The following is a 10,903-nucleotide window of genomic DNA, read 5'->3' as shown; positions in this document are numbered from 1 at the left end:
CTGCTACCATGTTATCCCAGGTGTTTCCAGGTAGTTGGTGCCTAGCACTGTTGCCATGTTATCCCAGGTGTCTCCAGGTAGTTGTTGTTGATTTAGCTCATGCTTCCTTTCTTTTCTCTTCTCTTCTTCTGTTGCTCCTGGGGGGAGTATCTCTTCTCTTCTTCTGTTGCTCCTTGGGGGAGTATCTCTTCTCTTCTTCTGTTGCTCCTGGGGGGAGTATTCTCTTCTCTTCTTCTGTTGCTTCTGGGGGGAGTATTCTCTTCTCTTCTTCTGTTGCTTCTGGGGGGAGTATTCTCTTCTCTTCTTCTGTTGCTCCTGGAGGGGGTATTTTGGTTCAGTATGTTGACCATTTGTTGTTTTGTTCACAATCAGAGGAGATATGTCACCAGGAAACTCGGGCATTGTAGATATTTTGGGGGAGAAAATAGTCATAAAGTTTCCCCCCAGTAAGATGCAATTATACCCGGAGCTCCGTTAAGTATTTGGGTCATGACATTACTTCTTGGGGTCGTGCCCTCGCCAAAGACAGATTAGAGGCAATTCATTAGTTCAACCGCTGCAGGATTGTTTTTATGGGAGAAAAATGGAGGCGAGTGAAGTTGTGGTGAGACTGATGAGATGTTCTGATATTCTACAAGGATTTATTTGACTTTTTTTTTAAATGTAGATGTTCCAAAGGTCTGCGGCTTGTAGGCTATGTGTGGCAGCCAAGGAGATGCTAAATATGTTTATGTTAATTACAGGGTCAATTACCGTGAGACCGACAGTTGTTTGTTATTTGATTGACAATCGCCCGCTGATGAAATTTCGTTACCGCCACAGCCCTAGTAGTGACATCGTTGCTTTGCTGATGCATCAGAGGATGCCGCCTCTGGGGTATGGCTGGATGAGTGGAGCAGACCAGCCATACCCTTGTGTACTTTCAAATTCCTTGTGAAATTGTCAAGACCATGTGTCAAAAGTAGGGACAGTGGATCTTGTACATCATATTGGTGTACAGTAGGTTGTACTGTGTTCACAGAAAAATGATCTGATGGTGTGGTTGTACAATGTTTGATTTGCATGAAAAACAATGTTGAACCAAACTCTGAAAACAAAATGTATTAAACTAATTGGTGAAACAAGTCTGACATGGGTAAAGGTGCTTCCGTTAGGCAGATACCACACAGTCACCGGTCTCTCTCCACACGAGGTGCTGACTGGCCTCCCCATGAGAATGACTAATTCACCTTTTCCCCAGAACAGGTTGTCCTTGCAAGGAATGGAGGAAGACATGGTTGACATGTTGCCAGAGAAGAAGGCTGACGTTTTACCTGTCCCCAACCGATTGTGTTTTTTGTTTTTTGTTTATTTGCGTTGTTTGTAACTTATTTTTTGATTTATATTTTGTACATAATGTTGCCACTACCGTCTCTTATGACCAAAAATAACTTCTGGACATCAGGACTGCGATTACTCACCACGGACTGGCAGAATCCTTTTATTCCTTTAACGAGTCTGACGAGCCCGATGCGAACGATATACTGCTCTCTCGGGAACAGGCCCAGATCCCTGTGATTTGCGTGAAAGGAGGCGGAGAAAAAGGGGCCAGAGGGCGGGCTGCCTTCTGAGAATTCGTAGGCGATCGAATAAACCCCCACTTCCTTCCATTCTGCTAGCAAACGTGCATCTTTGGAGAATAAAATCAATGACCTACGCGGAAGATTAAACTACCAACGGGACATTCAAAACTGTAATATCTTATGCTTCATGGAGTCGTGGCTGAACGACGACACTATCAACATACAGCTGGCTGGTTATACGCTGCACCGGCAGGATAGAACAGCGGCGTCTGGTAAGACAAGGGGCAGTGGACTGTGTATTTTTGTAAATAACAGCTGGNCGGCGTCTGGTAAGACAAGGGGCAGTGGACTGTGTATTTTTGTAAATAACAGCTGGTGCACGATATCTAAGGAAGTCTCGAGCTATCTCATTGATAAGCTGTGGACCACACTATCTACCTAGAGAGTTTTCATCTGTATTTTTCTTAGCTGTTTTACATACCACCACAGTCAGAGGCTGGCACTAAGACAGCATTGAATGAGCTGTATTCCGCCATAAGCAAACAAGAAAACGCTCACCCAGAGGCGGCGCTCCTAGTAGCCGGGGACTTTAATGCAGGGAAACTTAAATCCGTTTTACCTAATTTCTATCAGCATGTTAAATGTGCAACCAGAGGGAAAAAACTCTGGAACCATTACTCCACACACAGAGATGTGTACAAAGCTCTCTCTCACCATCCATTTGGAAAATCTGACCATAATTCTATCCTCCTGATTCCTGCTTACAAGCAAAAATTAAAGCAGGAAGCACCAGTGACTAGATCAATAAAAAAGTGGTCAGATGAAGAAGATGCTAAGATACAGGACTGTTTTTCTAGCACAGACTGGAATATTTTCTGGGATTCCTCCGATGGCATTGAGGAGTACACCACATCAGTCATTGGCTTCATCAATAAGTGCATCGATGATGTCATCTCCACAGTGACCGTACGTACATACCCCAACCAAAAGCCATTTTTTACAGGCAACATCCACACTGAGCAAAAGGCTAGAGCTGCCGCTGTCAAGGTGCGGGACTCTAACCCGGAAGCTTATAAGAAATCCCTCTATGCCCTSCGACGAACCATCAAACAGGCAAAGCGTCAATACAGGACAAAGATCGAATCGTACTACACCGGCTCCGACGCTCGCCGGATGTGGCAGGGCTTGCAAACCATTACAGACTACAAAGGGAAGCACAGCCGAGAGCTGCCCAGTGACACGAGCCTACCAGGCGAGCTAAACTACTTCTATGCTCGCTTCGAGGGAAATAACACTGAAACATTCATGAGCGCACCAGCTGTTCCAGAAGACTGTGTGATCACGCTCTCCACAGCCGATGTGAGTAAAACCTAARCTCTTAGTGATCCCTTCACGCGCCAATCCCTTTAGAGGGATCGATTTGACAACATCCAGTGAAATTGCAGAGCGCCAAATTCAAACTACAAGAATTTACATACCGCCCCAACTGATCCACAGATCTCAATCGCACTCCACACTGCCCTTTCCCACCTGGACAAAATTAACACCTATGTGAGAATGTTGTTCATTGACTACAGCTCAGCGTTCAACACCATAGTGCCCACAAAGCTCATCAATAAGCTAAGGACCCTGGGACTAAACACCTCCCTCTGAAACTGGATCCTGGACTTCCTGACGGGCCGGCCCAGGTGGTTAAGGGTAGGCAACAACACATCTGCCACGCTGATCCTCAACACGGGGGCCCCTCAGGGGTGCGTGCTCAGTCCCCTCCTGTACTCCCTGTTCACCCACGACTGTGTGGCCAAGCATGACTCCAACACCATCATTAAGTTTGCTGACGACACAACAATGGTAGGCCTGATCACCGACAACGACGAGACAGCCTATAGGGAGAAGGTCAGAGACGTGGCAGTGTGGTGCCAGGACAACAACCTCTCCCTCAATGTGAGCAAGACAAAGGAGATGATCATGGGCTACAGGAAAAAGAGGACCGAGCACGTCCCCATTCTCATCGACGGGTCCTCAGATCCTCAAAAGGTTCTACAGCTGCACCATCGAGAGCATCCTGACTGGTTGCATCACTGCCTGGAGAGGGTAGTGCGAACCATGGGGCCAAGCTTCCTGCCATCCAGGACCTCTATATCAGAGGAAGGCCCTAAAAATTGTCAAAGACTCCAGCCACCCTAGTCATAGAGATGTGTCGCGCTGCATGAGGCAAATGGTGGTCACACCAGATACCGACTGGTTCTCTGATCCACGCCCCTACTTTTTTTTTTWAAGGTATCTGTGACCAACAAATGCATATCTGTATGTGAAATCCATAGATTATTATTTATTTAAATTGACTGATTTCCTTATGAACTGTAACTCAGTAAAATGTTAGAAATTCTTGCATGTTGAGTTTATATTTTTGTTGCTGTGGATGCTGACCATGCTGTATTGTCCCTCCAGTTTCATTGGCGGTGACTATACTGTAGTGTCCCTCCAGTTTCATTGACAGTGACTATACTGTATTGTCCCTCCAGTTTCATTGACGGTGACCATGCTGTATTGTCCCTCCAGTTTCATTGACNATTGTCCCTCCAGTTTCATTGACAGTGACTATACTGTATTGTCCCTCCAGTTTCATTGACGGTGACCATGCTGTATTGTCCCTCCAGTTTCATTGGCYGTGACCATACTGTATTGTCATCCCAGTTTCATTGACAGTGACTATACTGTATTGTCCCTCCAGTTTCATTGAAGGTTCTCCCTCATGTTAGATGACATTAAATGAAAGATACCTCATTATCAGAGTACACCTCGTCTGATGTTGAAATGAACAGGGTATCACGAGTGTTGCAGTCTACCACCAACTAGAAAACAGACAACAAAAGCTTCAGTCTAATATATGTTACATATTACCATGGGCTGTGTACTATTGTTTGTACAGCTGAACGTGGTACCTTCAGGTGTTTGGGAYTTGCTCCCAGGGATGAACCAGACTTGTGGAGGTCCAATTTTTTTCTCCTGAGATCTTGGCTGATTTCTTTTGATTTTCCCATGATGTCAAGCAGAGGCACTGAGTTTGAAGGTAGGCCTTGAAATACATCCACAGGTACCCCTCCAATTATGTRAATTAGCCTATCAGAAGCTTCTAAAGCCATGACATCATTTTCTGGAATTTTCCCACCTGTTTAAAGGCACAGTCAACTTAGTGTATGTAAACTTCTGACCGAATGGAATTGTGATACAGCGAATTATAAGTGAAATAATCTGTCTGTAAACAATTGTTGGGAAAATGACTTGTGTCATGCACAATGTAGATGTCCTAACCGACTTTCCAAAACTATAGTTTGTTAACAAGAAATTTGTGGAGTGGTTGAAAAATGAGTTTTAATGACTCCAATTTAAGTGTATGTAAACTTCTGACTTCAACTGTATATAACTTCCTTAATGTTGCTGGACCCCAGGTAGAGTAGCTGCTGCCGTGGCAGGAACTACTGCGGATGCATTATAAACACAAATGTTAGTGACCATCCCTCATGATATAGCCGTATTGTATTCAAAACGAGTGGACAATAAGAACAGGATTTAAACAAGGTTTATCTACAAATCAAAAAGGTGATGCAAATAACATGAGTCATTACAAACTCAAAACTGGTTTTWGAAAAAGAAAAGAAGCAGAGAATATTCTCAATCTGAGCAGAAGAACAGTCTTCAAAAGGAGAATATATTCATTCTGGATACTGCTTCACAAGGACACCAATAAAATTAAAATAAAACAGGCCATTTCTGACATCAACAAATAGTGGTGCTGTATAGAATAGAGAACAGGAAGTGTTGTCCAAATGTTTACAAAACAGTAGGGTATCAGGTGCTGGGAGACCTTAGTTGGCATTTGAGGTAGGTGACACTAAAGCACTGCAATACCAATGTGGCAAACCAGGCTAGACAACAAGGAAAAGATTTCAGGGGTTTCTATGCAAACAGATTAAATTAATTTGGATTGTTTACACCGAACTAAAACATAATCTGTCCATCTTCCAAATCCCTCCCTCCCTCCCTCCCAGCCATGATGTCATGTGTTAAAGCATCACTGCTTCTGTTGCAGTGCCTCCTTGCGCGCAGCGTCCTGTAACAGCTGAGTGTCGACCTCATCTGCAGGTAGTTGGACGTATCGCACCACAGAGCCTCGGATGAAACAGTTCTTCACTGATAACTGGTGACAGAAGATAACAGAACAGTTCTTCACTGATAACAGAACGGGTAGCATTAGAAAAACAGGTTGAATTGATTAGAGAGAAAAAAGAAAACGAAAAAAAAAAACAGAACAGTTAATAATCCCTTATTGATTTATTTCACAGCATCATCTGTTCTGAAGATCTTGAGATGGTGTTGTGTTACAGTGCATCCAGTCAACGTCAGAAGCGGAGCTTTTAGTTTAGAAAGGGCTGGTTTCCTAGACACAGATTTCAGCCTAGTCCTGGACTACACAGTGCATTCTAAAAGTATTCTGACCCCTTCACATTGTTACGTTACAGCCTTAATCAAAAATGTTCCTCAATCTACACACAACACCCCATAAATGACAACGTGAAAATAGGTTTAGATATGTTTGCAATTTTTTTCTTTTATTATGCAGTGCATGTCAGAGCAAAAAAACAAGCCATGAGGTAGAAGGAATTGAGACAGGATTGTGTCGAGGCACAAATCTGGGGAAGGGCACTAAAATTTCCGCAGCATTGAATGTCCCCAAGAACACAGTTCCATTCATTCATAAATGGAAGAAGTTTGGAACCCTTAAGACTGAGCAATCAGGGGAAAAGGGCCTTGGTCAGGGAGGTGACCAACAACCCTATGGTCACTGACAGAGCTCCTCTCTGGAGATGGGAGAACCTTCCAGAAGGGCAACAATCTRTGCAGCACTCCACCAATCAGGTCTTTATGGTAGTGGCCAGAGAAAAGGCACCTAAAGGACCCTCAGACCATGAGGAACAAGATTCCCTGGTCTGATGAAACCAAGATTGAACTCTTTGGCCTGAATGCCAAGGGTCACATCTGGAGGAAACCTGGCACCATCCCTACGGTGAAGCATGGTGGTGGCAGCATCATGCTGTGGGGATATTTTTCAGCGGCAGGGACTTGTCGACTAGTCAGGATCGAGGCAAAGATGAACAGAGCAAAGTATAGAGAGATCCGTGATGAAAACCTGCTCCAGAGCGCTCAGGACTTCAGACTGGGGCGAAGGTTCACCTTCCAACAGGACAACGATCCTAAGCACACATCCAAGACAACGCAGGAGTGGCTTCGGGACAAATCTCGTAATGTCCTTGAGTGGCCCAGCCAGAGCCCGGACTTGAACCCGATCAAACATCTCTGGAGAGACCTGAAAAGTGCTGTGCAGCAACGCTCCCCATCCAACCTGACAGAGCTTGAGAGGATCTGCAGAGAAGAAATGGGAGAAACTCCCCAAATACAGGTGTGCCAAGCTTGCAGCGTCATACCCAAGAAGACTCAAGGCTGTAATCACTGCCAAAGGTGCTTCAACAAAGTACTGAGTAAAGGGTCCGAATACTTGCTTAAAATGTGATATGTTTGAATTTTGAAAATAATTGACCAAAAATCCTAAAAAGAAACCTATTTTTGCTTTGTCATTATGGGGTATTGTGTATAGATTGATGAGGGAAAAAACAAACCAATTTAATCCATTTTAGAATAAGGCTGTAATAATATCAAAATGTGGAAAAAGTCAAGGGGTCTGAATACTTACCCAATGCACTGTAAATAGGGTAAATACAGTATGTCTGGGAAACCAGCCCGATATTGTCCAACGTATGGACAGGACAACTCACCATGTGTGGATACTTCTCTGGATCCGTGACACTGATGTCTGTCAGTTTAATGTTCAGGTACTGCAAGAGCAAGAACTACAGTGAGCACAACAACGTAGGAGCCCATTTAAAAAGTTGACGAACATGTGGTTTGAGATGGTCTTCTATTCTTACCTGATCAACCGAGTGAAGTGTTCCACAGATGCTGAAAATAGACAAAGATGTGTAACTTGTAAAAATCAACATCTGTCATCTCAAGCTTTCAATTGTGAGGTTTTCAGTGCAGGGGGGGCTTCAGGGACTCCATGACAGACAGGTAAGACAAGGACATCCCACCCACAACCTAGCTCAAAAAAAAAACAGTGAGCTGCTGCCCTCCAGAAGGAGATACAAGGTCCCACCGTTCAATAATAAAAACAGAAGCAGGGCAGACTTCATTCCAACGTTAACCAGGCTGTTGAACAGCGGGATCAAGGACACAGGGTTCTACAGAGGGACTCGCATATGCGCCTAAATATTGTTGCTGTGCGACCTGGAAGTTTAATTTAGGAGCTCCTAGAAAAATGAAAGATTCTAGCTTAAATAGCTTTCACTGTGCTTCTAAATGTCTTTGCCTGAATCTATATTTTCTACGTAGGAGAACACGTTCTTCCAGAGCCCTGTGACGTGGGCTGACAGTATGTCACCGGGACTACGAGAATATGTGTACGCTCACTCCCTAGTTTTTATTTTATTTAAAATTTTATTTAATTTTTAAATTGCATGCATTATAACATATGGAATGTATTTTGAATGCTTCTCACAAAATGAATTTCCATAAATTGTATAGGGTGTTGTCTGCCCTTGCAGACAAAAACAAATTTACACCAAAGACTGTTATACTCCTTTACAAAAACAACCCTCAGATGAAGGAAAGTGGAAAAGTTAGCCAGTAGATCCCACACCGTACGCTTGCACTACAGGGTCTGACACCGCAGAGCAGGCATGACGATAATTGAAGCAAACGGCCTGTCCGACCCTGTGGTGCAGCTGTAAGCAAGCGTTCGAGTGGGTCTCAGTGTTGTTGTTGTTTTAGACCAGCCATTTCCAGAGGAACAGAAAGAATAGCGGAAGCCCTAGCATGCACTTCAAGGAGTCGTCACTCGTTGCCACAGCCATAAACCCCACCTATTTCTACAATTTATCTTCTTAAAATGTGACATTAAACCCCCCAAAAAACACACAGGTAAACTTAATTTAAACCCCAAAATAACGTTTTCATTATTATAACATTTTTTGCATTGCCAATTTTGACTGTGGCAACTAGAGGAAACCACTTCAAGGGGCCAGGGTTCAGGTCTGGAAGAAACCACTTGCTCCTACATTCTTGCTTTCTGTACTGCAGTTTAACTGACGTCAAGCCCAGAAAGACCATTTCCATTGATCGCCTCATTGAGAAGACTGATTAGAAAATTGATAAGACACTTTTGTGCACAGAACATCCATTGAATTATTCAAATAATTGTAACAGAGGCAGATTTTATGGGTATTACGACACCACTGTGGGYCTCTATACATGGTCCATGAACCTCTGTATTTGAAAATTACTCCAATTATGCTGCAAAACATTTCAGAAGCAAACTGAACAAAATGGGGAGGGACCTAAAAAATAGGAACTGTTATTTTATTCCGTTTGATTCTTTAACGGTTTCCTTTTATACCTCAATGAATGCACTAACCACAATTTCCTCGTTTGCTAAGTTCGCCGTATTATACATTGCTGCAGTCAGTTATTATCCATTTATCTTCATTACCACAGTATACATGATCCCAATTCTTGCTCCAAGATGCCGACAATTAGAAGAAAAAAAACGACAAAGTAGATCGTACTGATTTATTGGTACATTGAACCATGTCGGGCGCCATAGTTTTAAAACATCTCGCTCTGAGCTTCCAGATTCTCTCACGGACACCACTCAGACTTGACCTAGCTACTGTTGTAGCCTATATTTTAATTTCTAAAAAGTACTACGTGTTTATTTTTTGATCAAGCGATTTTAGATTTTGTCTAACGAAAAAGCGCTATAAAAAGTTAAAMGCGTTAATATAAAACAATGACGTAATTTGTGAATTCTGCCACCTTTATGCCACTGTAACTAGCTAGCYCTGTAACTAGCTAGCCACGAACTACATAATACAAACCTCAAYTCATTTTTCAGCTCCACCACCACGTCCTTCCCCACCAGGGACTTGAAAAATGAGTAGAAAAGCTGCAAAACAGAATAAACATTTAACCTTAACTAGCTAACGTTACAGCGTTATGAATCATTGCTAGATCGCTAACGTTAGTAGCCTAGCATTCCTTGCGCTAGCTAGGAGACCAGGGCCGTAACTTAATGATTTTTATGCAACAATTATTTATAGTAACTACCTAGCTAGCTAAGCTCAAAAGTTTGCTAGCTGATAAACGRAAAATCAACGACATGCTCATTCTTCAGACATGCTAGCACTCACTGGCCTGAAACCGTTCGAATATGTTTGATTTATATATAGATGCAGTTTTAACTATGCGAGTTGCTGATAACTATCAACACACTTTGTAACATTGTAAACGAGATAAAACGATTCAAATATAGCAAACTACAGCACGCAATATTCTCACCATTTTCAGTTTTCAGCGCTGCTTTCTCGTCTCAGGTTGATGATGTCACGACGGTACCATTTGGTCGATTTTAAAATACGTCATGATTGTGGAAGAAACATTTGTGATGCGCGCTCACATTTTCATTAATAAAATCTTATTTTACGCTATTTTTTTTCTTCTCATTATGTCATAAATTCATGAACCGAGTAGGATAAGTAGGCTAATTAATATACTTTGTATATCTTCTATGCAGTTACTAAAAGAAGGATAAATTATTTTTCTCCAATCCAATGACGTTGTCACTTGATTCTAAATATATTCACACTCATGCAATACTGTCAACCTACCAGTAGGTGGTAGCATTTCAAACCAAATAAATGTTTATTTGAAATGCTTACTTTCAAGCTCTTAACCAACAGTGCAGTTCAAGAAATAGAGTTAAGAAAAGATCTACAAAATAAACTAAAGTATTTATTTTTTAAATAAATAAAAAGTAACAAGAAAATTACATAACAACAACGAGGCTATATACAGGGGTACGGGTACCTGTACCGAGTCAATGTGCGGGGGTCGAGGTCATTTGTAAAGTGACTATGCATAGGTAATAAACAGTGAGTAGCAGCAGTGTAAAAAGAAAATCTATGTAAAAAGTCTTGGTGGCCATTTGATTAATTGTTCAGCAGTCTTACGGCTTGGGGGAAGAAGCTGTTAAGGAGCCTTTTGGTCCTAGACTTGGCGCTCCGGGGTACCGCTTGCTGTGCGGTAGCAGAGAGAACAGCCTATGACTTGGGTGACTGGAGTCTTATTTGATTGATATAGAGATTTTTTTTAGTGGGTAGATCAGCTTTAATATTTCAGATAGATTGTAGCTTCCATCAATGTAATTGTCTGCATCATTTCCAATC

At 42.5% G+C, this 10,903-nt stretch overlaps 1 protein-coding gene across 1 annotated transcript; it reads right to left on the bottom strand.

Annotated features, from left to right (window-relative positions):
- Positions 1–5,129: 5,129 nt before the first annotated feature.
- smx5 lies at positions 5,130–10,105 on the bottom strand. Its single transcript, XM_024138834.2, has 5 exons — positions 10,017–10,105; positions 9,557–9,624; positions 7,550–7,580; positions 7,397–7,456; positions 5,130–5,763 (listed from the first exon to the last, which is right to left on the bottom strand). Exons 1-5 carry the CDS (start codon positions 10,017–10,019, stop codon positions 5,638–5,640), a joined length of 288 nt encoding a protein of 95 aa, XP_023994602.1. The 5' UTR covers positions 10,020–10,105; the 3' UTR covers positions 5,130–5,637.
- Between the last annotated feature and the right edge of the window lie 798 nt (positions 10,106–10,903).

The sequence above is a fragment of the Salvelinus sp. IW2-2015 genome, unplaced genomic scaffold (assembly GCF_002910315.2).
Source record: "Salvelinus sp. IW2-2015 unplaced genomic scaffold, ASM291031v2 Un_scaffold1598, whole genome shotgun sequence".
Lineage (NCBI taxonomy): Eukaryota > Metazoa > Chordata > Actinopteri > Salmoniformes > Salmonidae > Salvelinus > Salvelinus sp. IW2-2015.
This window is presented reverse-complemented; position numbering and strand designations above follow the sequence as displayed.